This window comes from Nasonia vitripennis, chromosome 2, assembly GCF_009193385.2.
Source record: "Nasonia vitripennis strain AsymCx chromosome 2, Nvit_psr_1.1, whole genome shotgun sequence".
NCBI classification, from domain to species: Eukaryota; Metazoa; Arthropoda; class Insecta; order Hymenoptera; family Pteromalidae; genus Nasonia; species Nasonia vitripennis.
In genome coordinates, this window is record NC_045758.1 from 13,129,246 (window position 1) to 13,154,733 (window position 25,488).

The window sequence follows — 25,488 nt, forward strand, 5'->3', positions numbered from 1 at the left end:
CCATATTGTATTTTAATAAGTATTTCTTAAAAATAAGTATGTCAAATATTAAATATTTTTAAAAACGTAAGTATAAAAATTATGCTGTTATGCTAAATATATGAAAATTTTGGATGATCATATGAGCTACTTTAATAAAGGTTATAACTATATAACAACAAAATTGATTGAGTCTCGGAAAAAAATTTAACTGTCATTGCAATGAAAGTTCCAACTATAGGTGATAAAAACCTGATTTTTGTAATTAAAAGTCGCGTTGGTATATGATATCAATAATTTTTAGATGAAATTTTCATTTTGTGGATTATTTTGTGTAGCATGTAGGGTTATTTTTGTGCAGAGTTTGTACGGTGTCCTGGTTAAATACAAATCACGGTTCTGTAACATAAAAAATAATTATTGAAGACGAAACAAATTTAACAAGTAAATAACATATATTTTTGTTGTCATGTTATCTGCATGCTTTATCTACAACATCATCAATAGCTTTGATTCCATCTTTTTTAACACATATTGCTGCTGGAATTTGTTTTATTAAATATATTATGCTAAATAACACTTGAGACTTCTGATATCCTGAAGTCTTCCAAAATTGTTCACTAACCAAATATAAAATTATAAATAACGGAGGAATAATGATGATGGAAAAGAATATAAATTAAAGTTTTTGGAGCCCAGCGTAATAATCCCAGAGAAGGTAAAAAAAGATCAAGTAAAACGTAGCAAGGATTGGTCCTGCAGCAGGTGTTATGTATAAATCCTATGTTATAGTTTTTGAAAAATTCAACTAAGAATTGTAAATCGATTCATCGTTGTACTGAATACTTGATGTAGAGGATCCTAAAAAATAGATATATACATCAATTTTCAATGAACTACGAACTATTCTTATAACTATGCATAAACTCTTAATAGTTACTGTATGCATTTATAATTAAAGTTATTCCACTAAACATGGCAAAAAATAAAGGTAAGCAACATCGGTCTTACTTTGACTTTTACTCGGTGAATTTACCAGCGCTGATTCATGTTTATCTTCTTCATGATCTCAGCAAAAAAAAAGTATATTACGATACAAGTAGCATAAATATAGTCCATTACAGCACGGCGTGTATTAGCACCCGAGCGTAACGAGGTGTAGCTTAAATTATACATATAATATTTTAATTTTAGTACATAAATATTTGTAAATATCTCTAACATAGCTAGATCATATATAATAATATTATTGAACAATCTCAATATGATTAATATAATCACATGAAACATTATTAAATCAAAGCTATCCTTATAAATAAACTGGAGAAAAAGTTTTTGGTATAAATAGTTATATCTTTCCAATAAGACATACTTCTAGACAGCGTTTTCATTTTGTGGTGCAGTGGGTTGAAATGTATTCATTTCTGTGCTCTTCTCCGTGAGTTCTTGTTTTTCTAATATATAAATGAGAGTTGTCTTAACTGCAGTTTCTACTATCATAATAACAGGTAGTGATAATGTTTCAGCTATTTTTATAATAATCATTTCATAGTTGTAAACCATGTTTATATCCATCACTCTGTTCGAGTATCTTTCAGTCATTCCAGATGCAGTAATTAATAACGCAGAAAATTTAATGGATGTAAAAACCATCCTAGTCAAAACGAGCTCAAACAGCTAGAATACATAAAAATTACATAAGATTTCTTAATGCTCCATATTATGATGTATGAATAATTATCTGACGTTAAATATATCTATAAATCACCTTGATTACTACCATTGATTGAATAGTTTTTTACCATTAAATCAAATAATCTCTTTGTTGATTTGACAAAATTATAACCATGAACAGAAATTTGAATCACGGCAAAATTAGTTATTTCCGATATTGAAACTAATTTGAAGATTTGTGCAACTACAGTATTGCCGCTTCGTTTAGTAGCGGTATGCCTACATGGTGAATATATGGCTAAAAAGTAAGGTGGAATTACAGAGGCTCCAAAAGCTACTCTTCCAAGATGAAATCTGAAATAATAATAAAATAATTGTGTTTTATATTTCAGAAATGCTTCTTCTAATTCGAGAAATATTTGAATTCTCGAATTTATATAACATTACAAGTTGGATTTTTACCCTAAATTGTAAATTTGGTTTAAAGATTATTATTACCTGCAGACTATTTTGATACTTTTCCATACTGATTTTGAGGAAATTTCTTCGTTATCTTGGCTATAGTGCCAAGATGCAGTTGTGTTTGACATTACTGCCACACCAAAATGGTATAAAAATGAATATATGTAAAATTTTCCAATAAAAATACATGCATATAACAAAGTGCCTTGAAGGTTTTGTCGATAATCCATTGACAGCTTAAATAGTAATATAAGTATCTCCACTACTACTGCCACGCAGTAGCATAAAATAAACATGATAAAATGCCGAATAGAGTAAAAGCAAGCCAGGGCGCTGTAAATCGCAATTACTTAATACCGGAAGAATGTACGTGTATATATAATTTATAAACAGTGTTATTAACAGTTTTCATGACTGACCTGCAAGATTTTTTCAAAATTTCCGAAAAAACTTTTACACCTTCTTTTTGAAGGCAAATTGCCGTTGGAATTAGTATAATCAGACTTAATACTGGAACTACGAAAAAACTCCAGAAATCAGTATATTGCATTACTGGACGATGTTCACCCACCGATAATTGAAGCATTGTACTTTCGGGATACGGTTTTAGTCTACCAGAAAGTAAAAAAGTTCCAAAGTAGAACTACAGCAATTATGTTGATATATAATAATGCTCGCTAAGTAAATTAAAACTTTTGGTGCCCAGCGTAGCAAGGTTAAGAAAAAACAAAAAATAGTAGATAAAGTAATGGAGCATACATTGACGAACAACCAGTAATACTGAAAGTAAACAGTAATCTAAATCATTAAACCAGATAATTACATAATGAATGTCTAAATATAAATGACAAGGCTTACTCAGTAAAATCTCTTTAAAATCTCCAATATTTTATTGATGTTATAAAATCACGTCCGTCGTATTCAACATAAGCTTTAAAAAATACGTATAGTTTATATGTATAAAATGAACTATATTACGATATAAATGATAATATAATATAATGGTGTTATAATAATAGTTACCATAAATGGATATTCCTATGAATATAAGAAAGAGTAGTCCAAAAACGTAGGGATAAAAAACGTCAGTCCTGCATCGGTCTCTCTGAAATGCCCTTGGCAGCATTGCTTCATGACTAACTCCTTCGTAGCCTAAAAATTTAATTTCTTGTAGTCATAATATTATTGTTATATGTCACGATCTAAATAATGGGCAAAATAATAAAAAGAGGCGTCATTTTAGGGTGATTAGATTCAAGAAATGTATTAGGCTAATTCGGTCCTATGACACATTTTTATCGAAAATTCGTTACCTTATATAACTGATTTTATTATCTGGATAGAAAAATTCTTATAACTCATTTTATTACACTAGATCTCTTAATTGTTCAAAATTATTTTGAGTAGTATGATGACGTGCAGAATATAATTTAAAAAATCCATTAAATAATATTATTTGAAATTATGATTGAAAAGCGTCATATAATTTAACACTTCGATTCTAAAACGAAATTTTCTAAATACGATAGTTTCGTAAACCGTATACTACAAACCATATAAAAATATAGTATTTTATTTTTAAAAAATACTCACTTGTCACGTTATTCGCCATTGTGATCAACAATAGTCTCACTGTCAAATAATACTTCTTAAATAAGTTTTCCAAAAATCGAGTCGTATCATATGATAGTAAAAGGCCAAGGCGTATATCTTCACTGGTCGCTGCATACGCTCTGACTGTTAGCGTGAACTGTGCGTCACTAACGATACAAGTCTCCCCCAGTTACCACGTGGCGGGCTTGGTTTACAACGAGCTGGTATAGATTTTACCCCTCCAAGAGTGAATCTACACACAATATACAGCTTTTATGGAAGTCGGAAGTAGGAAAAACCTACCCCGTCTCTTTCTCCCCCAACCGCATACCACCTCTCCTTTTCTCTGCTTATCATAGATTTCGTGCTTTGTTTACGAAGAATGCGTGTCTCCTTCGCTCAACTTATTTTTTTGTTGATATTGGAACTTCTCTCCATATTATAAAAATAATTATTATTGTTAATTATTATTTTTTTGTTGTAGAATGTATCTTTAAGCGCATGGATAAAATTATGTATCAAGTTGTCATTTTTTCATGAATGTTAATGAATATACATAAATATCCCCGCGATCGACTTGGCAGTATATTTATATTTATTGTTTATCAATTATATAGTTTAAAGCATTTCGTACAAAAATTATAAAGCGATTCTCGCAGAGCGAAATCGTATAAGTATACGCAATTTTCAAACTAAAGCGAACATGTATAGGCATGATAACACAAAAAATCTTAAAATTACACAATTGTATGACAAAATATTATCACGCTTCGTTATTCTCGCAAAGATAGTCGCCGTCTTTGTCGATGGGCTTTGACGAATTCGATTCTTCAAACAAGCATAGAATAACTGCTTCTGCAGCGTTATTGAATATGGACAGGTATATAGCTGATATTACCAGCGAAAAGATGCCGATTGCAATCGTCGTGGCTTGTTTCAATGAGTGTAGATCGGGATCTTGATCACTCGTTCTTAAATCGTATAGTTGTATCTCGGTTTTTACATTTATAAATAAAATGAAGTAAACTCCAAGCTCTATCAAGCCAAAGGTAACCTGCGGAAAAATGAATAACGATATACAAGATGATACGACGAGACACTGTACTAATAAGAGAAAAATGTGATCCAAACTTACCCCGCGCAAAATAATGTATTTTAATGGGTTTCGCATCGCGAGTTGAAGCCCATCTTTCATTGACTGATACAAGGAAGTGCCATTAGAGATGCAGGTGATCGACGCATTCGTCGTCATTTCCCAAAGTGCGCAACACAATGCGTAGAGTGCGCTTGGTCGATTTTTAATCAGCCTCAGAAGATCTTTTCTAGAGTTGAAAAGTGCTCGTATTGCGGGAACGATCGCAAAAATCGTCGAGGAGAAGGCAATGGTTCCCATGTGATGCCTATGCAATATCGTGGTGAAACAAGTTATAATGAAAAACTTAAGGAACATTTCATAGCCATTCGCTTGTAAAATTTTCAAAAGTTTACCTGACAATAGTGGCAAAGTAGCGGAAGCTGACTGCGTTCGAAATATTCTGTTTATCCAATGTCCTGTACCAGTGTGTGAACATTCCATGCAACAGCATACGTCTGAAATTTCCTATGAAACAAACGATCGAAATAGTGACGCAGATGAAAATCGACATTAAATATATGACGTAAGTTGGTGGGTCCGCATCGGCAATGTTTTCAAAGAAGGTGTATTTCGCTGCGTTGCCAGTAGCTTCGTTCGAAGGAAATCTTTTTGAATAGCCATCGACTTTGCCATACTCTAAGTCGGTTTGACTGGTTGTCTTTTTAATGAACAGCAAATGAGCTCCAGCCGTCACGCTAAAAATGATCACACTCAATCCTAGGGCGAACTCCAGCAGTACAATGATAAATGATGATGGAAAGTGATGGTTGACAGCACTGAAAAAAAAACACGCAGTTTATCACTGAACTCCTTGTAATAATGATAACATGATATTTGGCGAAGAAGAGCCTTACTTGATAACATCTTGCAAGACTTTGCAAACGATCTTCATTCCTACTTTCTTAAGTGCGTAGATTTTGATTCCGAAGATAGTCAATGCAAACAGCAGTTGAGTAGCGCGACAGAAAGAGAATCCCATCGATAGGATAAAGAATGACAACAAAAATCCCAGCTGGAAGCACAGCGTCATGATTATCATGAATTTTGTCATCCAGGCTATCATGATTAGAAACAGTGCCGCAAGAAATATTGCAAATCCGATGAATCCGATCAACAGTAAACTGCGAATAAGACGTTTTCTGATTTCGTATGCAAAATAAAAAGTGTGATAATATGAGAAAATATACTGCTCTTACTTGTTATAAGATAGTGCCTCCACGATCTTATTATCGTTTATCCATAATTTGATATCCGATATTATCTCGGAGGGGATATTTCCGGCTAAAAAACCTGAAAAATTATCATTGAATTGAGTGCACGTCGAAACAGAAATAATATCATGTATATAAATGAGCTGATGTATCTTGATTTTTTTTCGTGCATACCGTGAATGCCTATGTTGATCCATACTAAAATTAGTATGCCAAAAATGATGAGAAACGTCACGTCTTTTGTAGACCGCTTTTTCTCCTTACAGGATTCCGCAGCAAGTAAGTTGTAATCCATTTTTTCAACTGTGCAATATGAAAGAAATGTAATTTTATTTATTTTCAACATTATTCATAAACTCAGTATCTGGTAGCATTATTTTATCAGTCCCGGTCGTAACTTTTTTATTTTCCATTTTCTTTTAATGATAAAACGACGTATCCTTTCTTTACTCTCGAACCTATCAGCAGGGAAATATTGTTATCACTCCCACATAATTCCGGCCGTTACTCATAATGACTGTGCGTGATATGTATAAAAGTTTATTTCCGCTTAATGAATTTGTTCATGCAAAATTATTATACAGCGTCTTACAGATTATAAGTTTAATCTTCGAAATTATTTTGGCTATTCGAATATGTGATTTTTTTTATCTAAAAAATATAAATTTCCTATAGTAGGCACTTAATTTAACAAAACCGACCAAGCAGCCGTCTCACTATTGCGTGACTAACCGAAATGGGCTCCTTCCATCTTCGCACTCGACGATGCTGCACAAATTCTTCACACGATACCGATCGCACCAAACAGAAAACTACATTAATAAGATCCGAAGTCGTTACAGTTCATCGGCACCGCAATCGTACAAGTATCGAGATTTATTTCAGCCAACACAAGCCGCAGCAAAACACTGACGATGTTTATAAGTATACCCACAGTCACCCGACTGACCGATAAATCCGAGCGTAAAAACCCAAAACTCGCCTTGAGAGAGCTAGAAGCCGACTGCAGCTGCACCGGCTGCACGAGCGCCGCTTGCGGTGCACAAAGGACGCGTTGCGTTCTTCGCCCGCGAGACTGTGTAAGTGCGCATTAATGTAGGTGTGAACCCCCGGCCGTCGTGTGAATCTATTTATATCTAACATTTATTCCGGAAAGGCTGAAAAATAGAAGTCGGTGCGATTATTGATACTTATTATTGGAAATGGGTATTAAACAAATACAGTTTTGGTGATAGATTCGAATAAAAGTATCTATATTAAAATGCACGAGGAAGGTAGGTATTTATAGTGCGACTGATCGGCAGAGACTAACTATAGAACAAATACTTTGGGGCTTACGCATAGACTTCTCACAATTTTGTTTATAAAACATACTCCGAACGTATGTTTTATCATTTTTGCTATAGGCATGCCATGAGTATCCAGTCACTATGGCATATTCCAACACTTGGATTTTTTCATGATCGGGAATTTTCGTCGAGGGCTTCAACCACAACAGATTGTATATGTTTTGTCTCAGACATAGATAGTTATGTATTTATTAACTTTGGCAAACAATACAAAAAATCGTATATCGAATTATACGTTGAATCTTACATATAAAGCATATACTTTAAGTATACATATATTTATAATTTAACACGAACGCAACGTACAAATAGAGTACAAAAAATATCTTAACTTATTATGTAGTCTAAGTAAAAAATATGGTATTATGTTACATTTCGTGATCCGCGTCTTCTAAGCCTGTCTTTGTAAGATTCGACTCTTCGAAGAAGCATATAGTCACTGCTTCTACGGCGTTTTTAAGTATTACGATTAACATAGCTGCTAATATGCTCGAAGATATGATAACAACAATAAGCGGTGCGAAGATAAACGATTGAATTTGTTCAAAGTTGTTGGGGTCAACAATTATTTGGTTTACAAAGTAAAGATAGCTAGCGCCTGTTGCTATAAGCAAAATAGTCACGAGCCCGTAAAAGATTACCCAATAGCTTATCTGTAAGAAACAAAATCACGTTAATATCTTATATACATGTTAAAATACAATTAAGCAAAAATTGATGTAATATACGTATAGAGCAAACTTACCGCGTGCACGGCGATGTACTTCAATGGGTTGCGCATTACGAGTTGAAGCCCATCCTTCGTCGATTGACATAGAGACGTGCCATAAGAGATGCACATGATCGACGCGTTGGACAGCGATTGCACTAGTGCAAACCACAAAGCGCACAGTGAGCTTGGTCGCTTACGAATCAGCTTTGCAAGACCATTTGCCGAGTTGAATAGTGCTCCAATCATGGGAATGATCGCAAAGATCGTGCAAGAAAAGGCAACAGTTCCCATGTGATACCTGCAACACAGTATACATAGAACGGCAGTTGATTGGCAAGATTTTGAGACTCGTCGATCATTTTGTCTTATCAAAAAATATATTATTCGTCGCTGTTTACCTTGAGGTGGTGGCGAGGCAGCGTAAGCCAACTGTGCTCGAAATGTTCTTTTTATCCGTGGCTCTGTACCAGTGTGAGAACATTCCGTGCAACAGCATAGATCTGAAAGTTCCGACGAATTGAGTGATCCATAAAGAGGTGCCGATTAAAACCAGAAGTAAAATTCTGACGTAAGTCGGCGGGTTCACGACAACTTCTTGTCGATACGTCTCTATCCCAAATCGCCTCAAGTACGAGTATTCATCAGACTCATCTTCCACTCGGACGGTCGATATTCTGATGAAAAGCAAATAGACGGTAGCCCCTATGGTGAACGCGACAACTCCCACTTGTATGGCTAACTCTAGCAATACAATGAGTAATGAAGATGGGAAGCAAATCATGGTTCTGAAAAGAGCGAAACGTTGCTTGTATCGGTAAATTTTCATCATTTCCGAAATCGAATTTAAAGTGACTATCTTTGCACTTAAATTCTGGAGAAAAAAAACTTACTTGCAAGCATCCTGCAAAACTTTGCAGACGGTCTTCGTTCCTACTTTTTTGAGCGCATATATCGTAACTCCAAGGATCAACCATTTCGTCAGAGAGAGCATGAAAATAAGAAACACTCTGGTCATCAGGAAAGAGTAGGACACAAATAGGCAACCTAAGCCGTCTACGACGAGCGTAGCAAATATCGTGAATTTTGTGACCCAGCGCACCATAATGAAGAACAATGCTATCAGCAGTGCGGCGAACCAGATAAATCCGAAGCAGGCGCCCCTGGAAATCGAAGGAATCAATGCGCGGTTCAAAATATCGAAATCGGTATATATGATATTTTATAAAAACAGAATCTTTTTTGACTTTACTTGCTATAGGATAGCGCTTCCATTATCTTATTTTGTATCATCCATTTTTCCACTTGGATTGTTACTTCAGTGGGAATGCCATCGCCATTGGTGAAGCCTGAATTGAAAACATAGAATAATATTTACATATTGCTATCAAAATGACACAAGATTGAACAATCCATTTGTATATATACGTACCATGAATTCCTATGCCAATCCACAACACGGTCAACAGACCAAAAATAATGAGGAACGCTGCGTCGGTGGCGGAGCGCTTAATCTTCTCGTCGCGGGTTTTCCACAGTAGCTGGTATTCCATGTTTGCGACTGTTTTGAAAACAAAAAAAAAATTATACCATTATTTTACGAAAATTACGTTTTCTGAAATAGTATATTCATTTTCAAAAAGATATTCTACGTAAATTATTCTTTGCGCGTAACGCGACGAGTTTGAAAAGCGATTTTATCTGTTCCACAATCCACACCACAGTGTCTAATTACTCGAAATCATCGTAGCGACGCAAAAGTTTGCGAAAATATTAGTCACTCGGCTCACCGTAATGATCCCCTTCCGTCATGTCGACGTCGACGCTCTTCATGTGGCTATACCTACACTTTACACGACGCACACACTCGTCGAACGAAAACAAAATTTCGATCAACTATACAGACTTCCTCCGCGTATTTCGCAAAAAGCTTGGATATTGTACTTATACTGCACTGTGCATACTGCCGTGGCCAACGCCGAACTGAGTCGCAGTAAATCGCGACTGCTTTATAAATGCGAATGAATAAGCTCTATTCTCTAAGGGAGAAACCCGGAGAGAGATTGGTTTTTCTGCGAGCGCTCGAAGCAGACTGAAGCCGGGTGAGGCGGTGCGCGAACGGCGCACAAAGGACCTCGCTATATTCACGTTCAGACATGCGCAGATATCTCGTTAAAAAGATAAAAGATAAAAGATAAAGTGGTGTATAAATAGAACCGACATATTCGTCTAGTTTTTGTTTTTTTTTGTTATTGTTTTAGCGAGTTTTTACACTTTATGATTTGTCAAGCGTGCTTTGAGATACATGATATATTGATGCGTGTATTTGGTAAGATTTCGACGAGATATATGCGGCGAATCGATGAGAATCTTTGGAAAATCGTGTATACAGACTTCGAGGAGAAAGATTTACGTATATAGACATGAAAAAGTTTTTTTAAATGAATTTCAATAAAATTAATTGGAGCGTAATATTTGGCCATGTTTAAAATAATATTTTCACAAATGAACGAGCATCAACTATAATATAAGTGGACTCGAAACTTTTCAAACGATAACAACGCAGGAAAGTGGTGCATGCAAGCGTTGACACGCATAATTAGACTTTCGCAGCTTCGGGAATCCCCCAGCTATCGCTCATATACATTACACCAAAGTCTCAGTTTGCAGCAGCCACAGTTCTCGGAAAGGAACGTGCTTGACCGGCGTTATTGTATACACACAAGCGCGAGCGTGATGTAATCGTATACTCGCGCATTTTGCGCTTTGCACCGACGAGGGCTCGAATTCTAAAGATACTGAGCTATACGAGTAATATGCGTATATTGATTGAATGATAACATTGATTTTTACGAATTCCAAGTTAGCGAACTTTGTGGTCTCGAAAGGAATTGATATACAAATGATTTGATTTGACAAATTCAAGAAATTCATGAATCGTCGATTATTTTGAAGAAATAATAGTAAGAGGAAAGCTTGTTTCTCTGTAAAAAACTTTATTTTTCCAAGGATTCGTATTTTGTAGCTCCAAGCTGCATTTGAGGTACATATGTTATGTAGGTACTTTAATTAAGTCAATGTCATCAACTTCAAATTATCCTTCAGAAGTCTCTGAGTGTTGCATTTTTAAATCAATGCATCATATACATTTTCATAGAAAATTAAACATTACATTTTACACTTTAAAATTAGTTAAACAAAATATAGTTGTGTCTATGATATTTTGCAAAATAAGTTCTTAGTTTACATCAACACGAGAACATTGTTTTAGTCGATTTAAATCTAACATAACAATAGGAAGTACTCGAACAATGATTTAGAATTTAGAAATAGAATATTAAACGTTTTCGCTTTGTTCCTTAAATAATACAGATTGTATCTTCAAACTCATGTAATAAGGCTTTTCTTCAGAGCCATCGTTTCGCTCATAATCTTCCAAAACACAGAGGAAGATTGTGTCAATAGCTGACTTGAGTACCATAAAGAAGCCCCAAGAAATGAGGGCAGAAAGGAAGATTACTGATATAAATGCTGGTGGCATTACATGATCTAAATGCTGACTGCTACAGTAACTCCATGTGGCTAATGTTGATATTCCCATGGCAATTAATGAACCAAGGATCAATATCCCATCGGTTACCTACAAAAAGAAATCATCATGAATGTTTTGGATACAACAAAATAAAGAATTGATAAAAATTCTAAAAGATAGATTACCGAACTAGCAACAATAACTTTGAGAATATTTCTCATGTAAAGATTGAATGCATCTTTGGTTGATTGTATGAAGCCAGTACCATGCATAGCACTCATTACGAATGCACCTCGACTCATGAACTTGACAAATTGCTCCAAATTTTGGAACAAATATTGGTACCAGCCAAAGCAGAAGCAAGTGAAAGAATTTCCTCTTTGTTGCAACTTGTCTCTCGCATAAGATAAAAGTGCATTGATTAGCTGGCATATGGCTATAATCAATGATCCAAAAGCTACAGTTCCAAGATGATATCTAAAAGAAATAAAAATAATTTAGATAAAAAGAAGTTATTGAATACTTGGTCAAACAGTTGAAAACTATAAATACTTTGCAGTGGTGCCCATGCAGTGTAGAACGGTATTTTTTGGAACGTAAGCTTTATGGAGAGTCCAGTACCAAGTAGAAAACGTTCCAGACAGAGTCATTTCTGCAAATCCAGTAATGAAACCACACAGCCAGAAAAATCCAAAGAGATAAACGATAAGCAAGAAGTAAACGTGAGGCGGCGCTTCGAAGTTTCCATTCTTCATCTCTCCCATTAATAATAAATTCATTAAAACAATCATGGCAAAAATTGTTACAAGGATGTAAAACAAATTCGGAAGTACTGGAAAGGCAAGAGATGACGGGAAGAACATAACAGCTCTGAAAATAAAAAAAGTTAATGAACTTCATTTTATATAAATGCTAAAATAGAAATATAATTTATAATGCATACTTGCTAGCTTCTCGTATAATTTCACAGGCAATGTTAATTTTTTTGTGAAAGTAACAAGCACATCCTATTATTACCAAGAGCATGATAGTCAATACTACTATTATGGCAATTAAACCGCTTGAGTCATGGAGTGAAGAAGATAAGACGGCCACATAAATGATTACAACTAACAATCCGATGCAAATCGCAGCGATAGCCGTGTACACCATAAATTTTGCATACCATCTTAATAAAATGATAAATATTATTGACACAATTCCAGCCAAAATTGAAAATCCAATACCAATTCTAAAATTAAAAATGCATTTTTTGTATCAAAAAAGTTTTACAAACACGTACAATCAAGAATTTATTGGTCCTTACTTCATTGCATGAATTACACTATTGTAATTCCATGGATTACTCTCATATTTGTCTTGCAGCTCCTTCATTGCAATATTGAAATCCCCTGCTACTAAAGCTGCAAAAAAAGGAGTAAATCAATATGCTTTTTGATTTCTGTAGCAATTTAAAAAATGTACCAATAAATACCATAAACAGAGATGGCAATCCATATGAGCATGAAAACTCCAAATGCTATGAGAAATTTAGAATCCGTTCGGGTGCGTTTCTCTTGCAAGGGACCCTTCCATAGCGGATCATACTCTATCCTTTTACCTAAAAGGATATCATCAATTAAATCATCGTTCTTCAAACTTCATCACAATGATTATTAAAAATATAGTATTCAGAAAGTTTTTTTTTAATCTGTACAATACCGGACGCACAGGTGCTGCATCAACAACGGACTAAACGACGATTTTTTAAATTAAAACAGATAAAAATAGAAGCGCTTTATCAACTTGTATTTATTGGCGAGCTATAATCTAGAAATCAATAAAGTCCGGCAAAGATGATTCAACCGCTTCCGATAGACACGTCGACGAGCGACACAGCTTATTATAATGTTATGCTCACCGTAATCCTTTTGCTCGTTTTCCGCAGCCATCCTGGCAGTATAATAATGGGTTCCTTTTTGAACCAACCTAGAAATTAAACGCGCACTAAGCACACCGCATCAGACTCGGCGAAAGCCCAAGTGTCACTGAGCGCGTAGCGGCGCCGGCACTTGTTTAACGAACGCTCGAAAGCAGCCGCCGCCGCCGCGTAAAAACCCAAGCTCGCCGATGCTAAAATTAATCTTCGCCGCTCCCGAACCAGGGCGCCGGAATGCCGGAAAGAAACTGATGGTGTGTGTGTGTGTGTGTGTATAATACAGCCTACTACCGCTATATAGCACAACGCGATGAGTAATCCCATACGCTGCGGATGGGGAGCTCGGCGTCTTCCGCGGCACGCATACGCGCCTGCGTGCGTTGTCCTTGATCACTTACAAATACTCCCGTGTAACAACTGTATTACACAAGGCCGTGAGTATCTTCTTCCTATATACGTCTGTAGCTTACAAAACTGCGTAATTCTTTTTCTCTCTCACGAGAGAGAGAGAGAGAGAGAGGCATGCAAAAAAGTAGAACGATAGCCCGAAAAGCCATCGAGTTCCGATATCCCCGCGGACAGACGCGATATCGTTGCAGACTCTCTCAATAACACGCGCGCGAATTTCGCGGAGAGTGGGAGGACCTCGCCGGTATAGATAAGTATATATTCTATTTATACTTTTTTCTCGGGTTGTTTCAGCTTTCGACGGAAATAGATTTAAAAAATGGGGGGACCGTCGACAGGTGTGTTGTAATGTTTTACAGAATATGCGTACACCGAGACTCGCGCCGCGGCACACATAGGGGCGTATCTGGAGGAGAAATGCTCGTGTGTTATACATATATGTCTTTTTATGTTCCCGCCGCAGTGAAGTCAAAGTCCGTTGCGTTGTTTCTGTTTACGTGTGAGAGCGGGTTCTCGGCTCTCCTCTCCGCTGGTTTGTGCACGCTCGGTCCTGTTTTACGAGTGGGTATGTACTATATAGTGGCGGGGTTAGCCCGAGAGGGGACTGGAGTAAATTTTGAATTTTTTGAGTTGTCGGTTGAATTTATGGCTTTTATATACACACACACACACACGAAAATATACGACATATTCTGAATACGTACTTTGATTCAATGCCTGCGTAATACAAAGTGAGAATGGAAAAGTGAACATAATATAATATCTTGTATATTTATGTACAGATTTTTACTCTTCTCTTCTTCAATTGCAGCGGAATTAGTGTTGCGCACTAGAGCGATAAGCGTTATTTATATAATTTATATTGATAACGAAGACTCGAACAAACTGAGCAATTAACGCACGCCAAAAAATATAGTATATAAGGCTTATCATTGAAAAGCAACAGCGTTCGCAGTTTTAGGAAAAGGTTTATAGTTTAGAAACAAAGTCTTGTATGCTCAATAACTCAGAACTGTAAGCTCATATATTTTTTATTCTGCCTTTACCGTATGTATAAATTACTCGTATTTTAATATCAACTACAGTGTGTGCCGATGTTTAAATGGCATTTTTCATATAAAAATACGAAATACAATTCTGTGGCTTAATTTTAGCTCTATTTTTTTAAATTATTGTATTCTCGTCGCTTTCTATGAAGACTAGCACACTTCAATAATTTTTCGATAAAAACTAGCACAACTTCAAGTTTAAGAGATTAGCCGCGATGTACGGCACTGCTAGCTCTAAGTTCTGCCACTGTATAGTCTTTGCAGATAATGCGTGAGTTGTGCTAGTCCAAGCGGCAAATGTTGAGTTGTGCTCAAGCGTTCGCATGATTTATACCATGGTTTCGGTGCAAAATCATTTTTTACAATTTCAGCCACATCTGCATGAACCGGAGCGCGTGGACTTTCCTTGTAAGTGTACTTACTTATTTCGAAAAGGTACTAACATTTTCTGTTGTATTTTACAAAAATTGAACATTGAAGTTATTTTCGTTATTCGTCGCGACTTTGTTCCCGGCTATTCTATATAGACTTACGGCACTTCGCGAAACAAATCCTTGAACTGTTTTTATTATGATAAAAAGGCGTTATAAACGTAAAAATGATATACATTAGACGTTTATTTCGATTCGTTTTTTAAACAATAACGATTGTAACTTCAAACTCAAGTAATAAGGCTTTTCTTCGGAGCCATCGTTTCGTTCGTAATCTTCTAGAACACAGAGAAAGATTGTATCAACGGCTGTCTTGAATACCGTGAAGAAAGCCATTGAAATTAAAAACGAAAAGACAGCTGCCGTTATCAAAGCTATTGACATTATGTCATATAAGTTTTGACTTCCACAGTAACTCCATGTAGTTAATACTGACAGACCAATGGTAATTAATGAACCAAGAAACAAAACCCCATCAGTCACCTAAAAAGAAAAAAAACGTTAATTTTTGTGGAACTACAAAATCAATAACAAATTCTAATCAGTAAATCACCTCATTAGCAACAATGACTTTAAGAATGTTTCTCATGTAAAGATTGAATGCATCTTTAGTTGATTGTACGAAGCCAGTACCATGCATGGAACTCATTACATATGCACCCTTACTCATGAACTTCACAAATCTTTCCAAATTTTGAAACAAGTATTGGTACCAACCGAAGCATAGGCAAGCGAATACATTTCCTCTGCTTTGCAACTTGTCTCTTGCATAAGATAAAAGTGCATTGATTAGCTGGCATATGGCTATAATCAACGATCCAAAAGCTATAGTTCCAAGATGATATCTATGACAAAAAAATTCGTAGAAAAAATAAAAAATGAATATAATTATTGTATTGTTTGCCAACCGGTTAAAAACGATAAATACCGTGCAGTGGTGCCCATGCATTGCAAAATTGTAAACTTTGGAACATAAGCTTTTTGGATAGTCCAGTACCAAGTGGCAAAACTTCCAGAGAGAGTCATTCGTGTAAATCCAGTAATGAAACCACATAGCCAAAAATATCCAAAGATGTGTATAACAAGTAACAAGTAAATGTGAGTCGGCGTTTCATCGTGACCGTTATTTGTATGACCATGAATACCTGATAAATATAATAGAACAATAAAAGAATAAATTGTTGCAGCAGTATACAACGAATATGGAAGAACTGGGAATGCGAGAGACGATGGAAAGAACATAACGGCCCTGAAAGTATAAAATAATTAGTGAATTTGATTAAACTTTAAAAATAGAAACAGCCATGAACATACTTGCTAGCTTCTCGTATTATTTCGCAGGCAATGTTAATTTTTTTGCGATAGCAAATAGTAAATGCTATTATTAACAAAAGCAATGCAGACATCATTATCAACCAGACAATGAATCTACTGCTATCTCCTGTATTCATTGATTTATAAATAATACCTACGTAAATGATTGAACCCAATAATCCAATGCAAATCACAACAATTGCCGTATAAACCATAAATTTTGCATACCATCTTAATAAAACAATAAATATTATTGACACAATTCCAGCCAAAATTGAAAATCCAATACTAATTCTGAAATTGAAAATGTATATTTGCTATCAAAAATACGTGTCACAAGTTTTATACCTATTGTCAAAAATGTATGGATTCTTACTTTGCTGCTTTATACCAATTTTCGCGACCCCTCTCATTAAGATATGATTCATCGATATCACCTGCAATTAAAGCTGCAAAAGCATCAATTAATATATACGCCTTCATGATTTTTATACTTCAAGTGAAAAAATCACCAATAACTACCATAAACTGAAATGGCAATCCATATGCACATAAAAACTACGAACGCTATGAGAAAACTAGAATCAGTTTGAGTGCGCTGTTCACTCATAGGACCCTTCCATAACGGATCATACTCTATCATTTTTCCTAAAAAATATCAATTAAAACATCATTCCCCAAATATTATAGCAACAATGAATACGAATATAATGTAAGTATTAAAATAGTACGTTATCTTATAAGGGGGAAAAATGATACAATTCAACACGAGTCTTAAGCAGAGACGAAGATGAGCACTAAAAGCTACCTTATCACATGAAAGATCGCAAACTCTTTTGGCGGCGTACGTTATAACGTCATCGAAACGGTCATCGATAAAGAATAGAATGAGTGAAGTCAGAAAAAATGGATTCGAAAACATATATAATTTAACGCACCGTAATCCTTTTCCTCTTTTTTCGCAGCCATCCTGGCAGTTTCTTCTTTAGTCAACTTATACTATAAATAAAAGCAATACTTCCCTTGATGGTCCAAGCGTCACTGAACACGTAGCTGTTCTCATCGCTGCCCTGGCACTTATACCTGTGAAAAAAGCGATAAGATACAAGTCGATATTAACCGATAAAACTTTATACTATAGGAAACTATATGTATAGATACTCAGTAGTATTTTTTTTACAATTCAAATGTAATGTTTGGTCCAGAAATGTATAGAGTACATTTTAGGATTTAAGTCAATACAGTGTGTTACGGATAAAACAAAAGCCCTTAAATCCCTTAGCCAGCAGACTGCGAGATCGTCGAAAGTTTACGACTATTTTACAACTTCGCAGAGAGCTGCGAAGGGGTGTAAGCTTGATAATTAAACCAAAGCCTATATACTAGTCTCTAAATTGGTTTTGAGGAAAAACAATTCGAACCAAATCACGACAAGCTAATTTTTTTTTTTTTTTTTCATTCATGTGCATTGATGGTTAATTCTCAGCTACATATCATCCCGCACTTTTCCGCACGCTCATGGGTAATTATAGTTTGGCAGCCAATTTCAAGCGCTTTGAAAAGTCTGTGCATACGACACTCACCGTAATTCTCTTGTTTGTTAACAGTCATCTCGACACTTTGTGTTCCTTTGCTTTTTATTATAATATAAGGCCGGTCGATGCTATATCGTAATAACCGAATGAAAGACCCGAGACTTGACAAAACAAATCGAAATTTTTCTGAAAGTCCGCTGCGGCGCTGGAATTCCCACGCGGGCGTCCACCACCACACCCGTATACGCGTACGTGTTTGTGCCGAATACTTGTACGCGTATACTTCAATGTAATTCGTAATGTACGAATTTTCAAAACTTCTAACTCTTCTCTCGTGAGTAATGCACTTTCGATGTGTTGTGAAGGTGTCCGACTGCATTCGCTGCGGAGTCTTGTTTTCGTCTCTTCGAGCAACCCCTTAGTCGGATGATTACGGCTGTAACTAAGCCAAGAAGAGAACTGCTGAATTCAACGTATAGTTGCTGTATAGCTCCGCCGACGATATCAATCTGGCCTTGCCAGTTCGAAGTATAACAGCTAATTGGCTCAGGCAAAATTCACAATTTCAGGTTGACTGCTGCTCGATTATTCTTATGGCTGAGTTTGTTATTTTCATTATAATCTCTGTTTGCGAAACAAAATTTTGCAATACCATAATAGTTATTATTCTTCATTGTCAATTATTCATTTTATATAGACTCATTATTTTTCCACACAAATGCATTTTTTCGATACTTAGTTATTCGATACATTTCATCATATTCATCTTTTATATAATACTATAAGCGTAAAAATTCAAAAGGGAGATGATATCCGAGTTTTATTAGAATTGTTTATAATAGTAGATTCAATAAGAATAACGCAAGATTAGTGGGATATCTCAAAATATTTTCAAAAAATTGAATTTAATTCGATTTACTTTATCTAAATCTATCTTCGTTAGAGACTCCAATGGTCACGAATCTTCAATATCATTTCTATGATTCAGTTAGCGGTAGTGCCTTGGCGTGGCGATAAATATAATTTCGGAGCCCTTGTGTATAGAATATCTTTACATTTTATACATGTATGTAGGCGTAACTTTGGAGAGGTATACGGCAAGGACAGAGATAATAAAGATGAGAGAGAGAGAGAGAGAGAGAGAGAGAGAGAGAGAGGCAGAGATTCAAGGTTAACGCGAAAGATGGGAACAAAAGTAAAAAAAAATGTTAGTATATATGGACGGCCTTAAAACTCCTGCGCGCGAGTGGACATCGCCAGATCGACGAAGTGGGAAATGCCCATGGCCCATGCCATTTTTTGAAAAGTATTGTATTTTCATCAAGTAGAATCAACGCTTAAAGAATAAATTTGCAAAGCGCACGGCAATTTACAATAACAGATTTATTTTTGCTGCCGACATTATAATATAATATGCTGTACGTACTTTTATAATATACTGACAATGTAAGTATAAGTGAGGCCTTACAGAAGCACAATGATTCATTGCTTGTATCAAAGAGATAAAATTGTTACATATTTTATCACAAGCTTGAAAATTCCGAAAAACGTGTTCTGTAATCATGATTTTTTGCTTTCTACAGTGCGCGGGGAGCCATGAAAATTTATTTAAAATCTCGATACTCATGATATAACAATTATAAATCTTTGCGTTTTATGTTACGTTCTGATGATGTGAGTTTACTTAGAATATAGACAAACGCTTACATTTTATAAACACGCACATACATTCTGATTAAAACTTTATACGAACGTTTTTAATATTTCTATCGAGTTAATACTGCCGAAGAATAACATAGCTATAAGTACTTTCATTTTGACTTTCCACACTCGCTTGATTGCTCCTGTTTTTATGATATATTGACTTACTTAATCTCATTTTCGTAATATATTCGCGTTATATTAGCAAGATATAAATTACAATAATAAAAGTTGTCTTAATATCATTCCTAAACTTTTACAATGTAAAGGTCGTTATTCAACAGAATCTCATAATTATTATGTCAGTAGACATTGAACAGGCATGTATATATAATTATTGTCATACACCGCGAGTTTGCGTTATATTTTCAACGCATATATATCGACTATATTATAAATATTATAATTATAAATATAAATACATTATGTGATTTTATTAATCAATTAATATAACTATAATAAATAAGCAAGTTCAACTATTCATTAACACTTATTAATTGTTCTCTCCATGATTCAAAGTGAAGTTAATTATACGTAACGGAGATCGAATCTCACAAATAACTTGATTACAATAAATAACGTATACAACACCGATAATTAATCAATTCTTCGATTGCGTCTCTCTGATAATTTAACGCTCCACTAAAAATTCTATCTATATAGTATGACTCAATACAAAAGATGTTAAAATCTCGAGAAACTCATTCAGATAAAAAAACCTTGATAAATTATATATATATATAATATATGCGATCTCCCGTTCAAATATAAGTATACATAACACCGCTATATTCATTCTATATATTATTGCCAAGGGGTCGATGAGATTCAACATACCACACACAAAATATCGCGATGACACGGCAAAGCTAACTTCCGATCAATAATATTGCACGTCGAGCTGAAGCTATATATTTTATACGCAACAGCTTATCACTTCTTCTGCAGGAACTTGGTGAGCTCATCGCTCATGAAGTAGGGTCTTTCATTGGTACCGTCGTTGCGCTCGGTGTCTTCGAGGAAACAGTGGAAAATTGTGTCAATGGCCACCTCGACGACCCGAAGCAGCAGACGCGTCACCAGATACGAACCTACGAACACCAAAAACGCTGGTACGCTGATGAAGCTAATATCTTCGCTGCGACTGTCGTAATAGCCGACGGCTATCCTCGTGGTTATACTGGAGATCAGAACTATGAGGACGAAGAGCATCCAGTGCGTTGCCTGAAAACAAAAATCGGTTACTAATTCGTCAGCGCAGATCATTGGACTATCGATCGATCGACAGCGATGCGCGGATAACGACGGATTATATATACCTGACAAACGAGAATGACGCGTGCGATGTTACGCTTGATGAGATAATAAGCCGATCTGGCGGACTGAATGAAGTCAGTGCCGTGGATCGCGCACGCGATATAAGCTCGACGATTGACGAACTCCAAGAAGTTCTCCAAGATATCGAAGCAGCATTTTAGATTCAAGAGGATCAGAGCGGTTATGGGCTTGTTGACTTTGTTCAGGCCCTTGTACGTGGTCTTGATTATGAAGCGTATTATCGTGCAGATGACTATGATTAGGGCGCCGAGGGCTATCGTTCCCAAATGGTACCTGAAATCGACATCGTGTTATCAAATCTATATCCTTTTTTTATGATCCATTGGTAACGTTAACGGAGCGCTCGGTGAACGTACGTGCTGACTCTCCAAAATCCTTCGATGATCGTCAGATACGACAAGATCTTCTTGTTGAAGGTCCAGTACCAGGTGGCGAAAGCGCTGGCCAGTATCATATCTCCGAAACCTACCACGAACCCGTAGCTCCAGAAGAGTCCGAGAAAGTTGAGAAGATGCAGAAATCCGGCGCTTTTCGACTTCATGCTATGCAGATAGCAACCTGACAGTACGCACTTCCTGTCTTCGTCTTTGTTGTAACACGCGGCCTCAAAGGTCGTCGGATCGCAGGTGGAATCGTCCGAGTAACCGAGCTCATCGGGACAGTCGCAGCTTTCTTTGTAGATTACCATTCTGTCTTCGGGTTGATCGTAGAAGGTTGCGTTTTTCGCGTAGTAAACGCGATAGTCCGGCGACTCGATGGTCGTCAAGGAAAAGTAGACGCTCACGCCGAGGGTCAGGATGAGAATGTAAACAAGGAAGCAGACGAAGGAGACGCCCAAACTCGAGAGTATGCTCATTATGGCTCTGGAAAGAATGGCGATTATTCCAAAATCCGCAGCAAAGAAAATTTAAGAAGAATCGCATATTTCACGAACTTGCTGGATTCGCGTATCATCTGGCAAGCCAGGTAGATCTCCTTTCTGTAGTATATGCAAACGAGGACAATGAGTACGAGCACCACTACGCAGATGAAGAGGGCCAGAAGTACACCGTTGGTTTTGCTCTCGGCTCTTTTGATGCAGGACTCGTAAATGAAGTAGAAAACAACGGCGCACACGGTGAAGATCGATCCGCAAACGAAGGCCGGGGCGTACCAGCGCATGAGAGCTATGCTCATCAGAGCCATACAAGCGCTCAGCAGGATGAAGCCTATTACGGAGTATCTGCAAAGAGATTATAAGATTATAAGTTGATCCTTTATTTTTATACAAATAATGCAGGAATAGACGCTTACTTAGTGTTGCGGATATCCCTGCTGATTTTGGGCAAGGTGTGCCGCCAGCTGTCGCGGCCGGTTTCGTTAAAAGCATAGCACAGGCCTCCCTCTTGGCTCTCGCTCTTGTAATAATCCAACGCGCACATTCTCTCTTTGACCATGTAATCGAGCTCTTCGAACGTTATGGACTCCTTGAACTTAACATCCGGTCTGCAGATCATGTATTTCTTCATCTCCTGGAAAGTCAGATACGTATGGATATTCGACGTCGAATATTTACGCTTGCTTTTAACTTGTCGTTTCGATCTTGCTGATTCAGTCGTCGTTTCGCTCTGCAAGCTCGACACTGTGGAGCTTGCGACGGTCGTCTCGATCCCTGAACTGGACATCGTTGCCTCGTTCGTCGAAGTCGTTGACTCGCTCGTCATCGAAGTCGTTATTGTTGTGGATTCTGTCGGCACCGCTGTCGAGTTTATTGTTGAGTTGGCTAGCACCATCCTCATTACCAACGCCTTGTGGTTGTGGTAGTTGAAAGTGAATGTAGGACATTCTTTTACGCACATCAGACATTCGTGATTTGGACACTCTTCTTTGTTGTACTGCATAAGGTAGGGCCTGTCGTAGACGTCCAGGTCGTAGCCGCAGACCCGGCCCTGACTGTCTGTCAGACCCTGCCATTTGCCTATGTCACCGGCAGAAAATGCTGAAAGTTTTCGGTTCGATTTTAGATATTTTAATATTTTCCAATGTATCGATGTATATAACTTATGGAAATTCGATGAGCGATTTTTTATGTAAACTTACCGTAAATTATTACTATTAACCAGACACACAGGAAGACCAGAAATCCCATGAGCCAGCAGAAGTCGGTGCGGAAACGATTCTTTTCAAAGGGGCCTGCTGGATCAAACTGCAGTTTTTCACCTGCAAGTTTATCAATTTGCAATTTTTTTAAAAATAATCATCTAATATTTTTGTACGATTTAGTGCAGAAATGCAAAAAATTAACTACCGTATCTTTCATTGCTTGTTGGTGCTTCGATTTCCACGTCCGCTTTAAAGTGAAGAAACGACGTTACCATTTTTTTGTGCGAATTTTTAGAAAAATGTATCATCTACGTTAGGAAATGTCAAATAACAATTACCATATCCTTGTTTGCTTGTCGACGCCTCGTTTTCCAGGTACGCTTTGAAGTGTAAAATCGATTATAAACCATTAGAAATATTGCAATTGATGTATATACAGTACAGTATTCGTAAAAGAAGTCGTTTGCGTCGTAAAGACCTTGATTATAGACTCTCCAAACGTTTATAAGCATCCATCAATTACTCTACTTTATTTGACGACTGGCTGAGTTAATTTTATTGCACACGCCCACATGCCGGAGATATTGAAAAGCGTTAAAGCGAATGTAGTAAAAATTGCCGTTAAATCCTCTCTGCTCATCTTCGAAAAGGCTCCATATTGGCAGAGTAAAAAGTAAACATTTAATTTTTCGCAAAGGGCTTCGATATTCGCATATGATAGTATTAAATTGATAAAAATAAATATCAATTTTTAAAGTAAATATTTGAATTTACATACATAGAATAATACAGCCGAAAATTCCCTTCGCCAAAATATTTTATTCAATATTATACGCAGCCGCGTAACTTCGTAGAAATATATGTGCCCCAAAATAGGCGTGGACAGAATGTAGGGTCTGATTAAAAATTTCATAACGCCTAATGTTACAGCGTCACGCCGCTTGTTTTACACGCGATATTTAATTAACGTGAGAATTCACGAGCGCATGTATACACCCTAAAATATTTTTCTCTTATTTTCGTAATTGTATAAAGCAGGCCGTAAACTATGCGCGACCGAATGCCATTACGCAAAGACTGACTGGCGCCAACCGCTTAAAGAGATAGAATACGAGGGTGCGCAGCCCTTTGCGAAAGCCCATAGCGGATTTTTTCCCCTTTATTTCGTTTGGCTTTGCTTTGCCATATCTCGTATAACATCAAATAATATTTATACAATTTTTTCACTTTATTATTCTTTGCTTAGAAAAACGGAAAATACAAGTTTTTTTCTTATCTACGTGTAATGGATGCAATTTTTTAAATTATGATTATTTATATAAATCAACAATTTTAAAAAAATAATGGGTTATTCGATTGGTGATTAACAAATTTTTATACCGTTTCTTTGAAAAACGTGTATAGCATCAAAATAATTGTAATGCGCACTTTATAACAAAAGAAATACGTTATTGCACAGTATTCTAACTACTTATTTAATTAATTTTAACTGAATAGAAAATAGTGCTCACAATCACGATAATAATAAAAACTTGAAACGAGCTTGAAATTCTAGATCTTTGCAAAAAGTAGAAAAATAAAATCACTCGAATAAAAGTAAATCAAATTTGATTCAAATTAATTCAGCAATATAACAATTAGAAATCGCAAACGGACTATGTACAAACACCAAAACTCACTCTCTGTAAACTCCATGGAAGCGCCAAAATTTAAACGTCAAAATCGAAACTCTCTTCGCTATACAACACTAAACGTCAAAAATCGAACGCAGGATTTCCCCAGTAACGGCAAACGGGACGCGCACTCCTAGCGGATTCTGGTCTGCGTATGCTTAGAGTTTGTTTTCTCGACCCTTCAACCCCCCCAAGTGCGTATAGACAGATCTTACGCAGGCGTTATACGCCGACCAATGGATGCGTCACTGTCCTCACACAGTCCGCCGCGCCGCAGCCACGAGTAATACCCAATTTTTTCCCTCTGACGTATAAGTAGCCCAAAGATCAAATGGGGGATGGGGTGGACCATGACTTCTTGGGCGGATCGATGATGTGTCAATCGGTATTTACAA

General features: G+C 36.4%; 6 protein-coding genes across 7 annotated transcripts; all 6 read right to left on the reverse strand.

The window, feature by feature from the left end:
* Positions 1-415: 415 nt before the first annotated feature.
* Positions 416-4,139, reverse strand: LOC107980672 (choline transporter-like protein 2). The gene is made up of 7 exons (XM_031922692.1): positions 3,709-4,139; positions 3,139-3,267; positions 2,974-3,046; positions 2,535-2,895; positions 2,152-2,448; positions 1,748-2,007; positions 416-1,656 (listed from the first exon to the last, which is right to left on the reverse strand). Exons 4-7 carry the CDS (start codon positions 2,699-2,701, stop codon positions 1,649-1,651), a joined length of 732 nt encoding a protein of 243 aa, XP_031778552.1. The 5' UTR covers positions 2,702-2,895; positions 2,974-3,046; positions 3,139-3,267; positions 3,709-4,139; the 3' UTR covers positions 416-1,648.
* A 141-nt stretch (positions 4,140-4,280) lies between these two features.
* On the reverse strand, positions 4,281-6,838 carry LOC100122432 (CTL-like protein 2). Of its 2 annotated transcripts, XM_031922694.2 has the most exons (8): positions 6,787-6,838; positions 6,647-6,705; positions 6,229-6,357; positions 6,040-6,133; positions 5,698-5,964; positions 5,197-5,619; positions 4,844-5,108; positions 4,281-4,762 (listed from the first exon to the last, which is right to left on the reverse strand). In XM_031922694.2, exons 3-8 carry the CDS (start codon positions 6,347-6,349, stop codon positions 4,472-4,474), a joined length of 1,461 nt encoding a protein of 486 aa, XP_031778554.1. In that variant the 5' UTR covers positions 6,350-6,357; positions 6,647-6,705; positions 6,787-6,838; the 3' UTR covers positions 4,281-4,471. The 2 variants fall into 2 exon arrangements, with proteins under 2 accessions (XP_031778554.1, XP_032453578.1); XM_032597687.1 differs by lacking the exon at positions 6,787-6,838 and having other exon boundaries at positions 6,453-6,705.
* On the reverse strand, positions 6,787-10,243 carry LOC100122419 (CTL-like protein 2). Its single transcript, XM_001605976.6, has 7 exons — positions 9,903-10,243; positions 9,545-9,673; positions 9,365-9,461; positions 9,006-9,275; positions 8,514-8,900; positions 8,149-8,413; positions 6,787-8,056 (listed from the first exon to the last, which is right to left on the reverse strand). The coding sequence occupies exons 1-7, from the start codon at positions 9,943-9,945 to the stop codon at positions 7,772-7,774; spliced, it is 1,476 nt and encodes a 491-aa protein (XP_001606026.1). The 5' UTR covers positions 9,946-10,243; the 3' UTR covers positions 6,787-7,771.
* Positions 10,244-11,088: 845 nt separating this feature from the next.
* LOC100122405 (choline transporter-like protein 2) lies at positions 11,089-14,181 on the reverse strand. Its single transcript, XM_001605961.6, has 7 exons — positions 13,545-14,181; positions 13,119-13,244; positions 12,951-13,047; positions 12,588-12,875; positions 12,197-12,514; positions 11,830-12,121; positions 11,089-11,752 (listed from the first exon to the last, which is right to left on the reverse strand). Exons 1-7 carry the CDS (start codon positions 13,573-13,575, stop codon positions 11,450-11,452), a joined length of 1,455 nt encoding a protein of 484 aa, XP_001606011.2. The 5' UTR covers positions 13,576-14,181; the 3' UTR covers positions 11,089-11,449.
* Positions 14,182-14,983: 802 nt separating this feature from the next.
* Positions 14,984-18,161, reverse strand: LOC100122390 (choline transporter-like protein 2). The gene is made up of 7 exons (XM_016983162.3): positions 17,703-18,161; positions 17,287-17,412; positions 17,141-17,213; positions 16,765-17,058; positions 16,379-16,699; positions 16,004-16,295; positions 14,984-15,933 (listed from the first exon to the last, which is right to left on the reverse strand). Exons 1-7 carry the CDS (start codon positions 17,731-17,733, stop codon positions 15,628-15,630), a joined length of 1,443 nt encoding a protein of 480 aa, XP_016838651.1. The 5' UTR covers positions 17,734-18,161; the 3' UTR covers positions 14,984-15,627.
* A 1,506-nt stretch (positions 18,162-19,667) lies between these two features.
* On the reverse strand, positions 19,668-25,442 carry LOC103317239 (CTL-like protein 2). Its single transcript, XM_008214602.3, has 9 exons — positions 25,100-25,442; positions 23,759-23,800; positions 23,626-23,667; positions 23,418-23,537; positions 22,632-23,316; positions 22,273-22,560; positions 21,695-22,201; positions 21,320-21,611; positions 19,668-21,224 (listed from the first exon to the last, which is right to left on the reverse strand). Exons 1-9 carry the CDS (start codon positions 25,113-25,115, stop codon positions 20,934-20,936), a joined length of 2,283 nt encoding a protein of 760 aa, XP_008212824.2. The 5' UTR covers positions 25,116-25,442; the 3' UTR covers positions 19,668-20,933.
* Between the last annotated feature and the right edge of the window lie 46 nt (positions 25,443-25,488).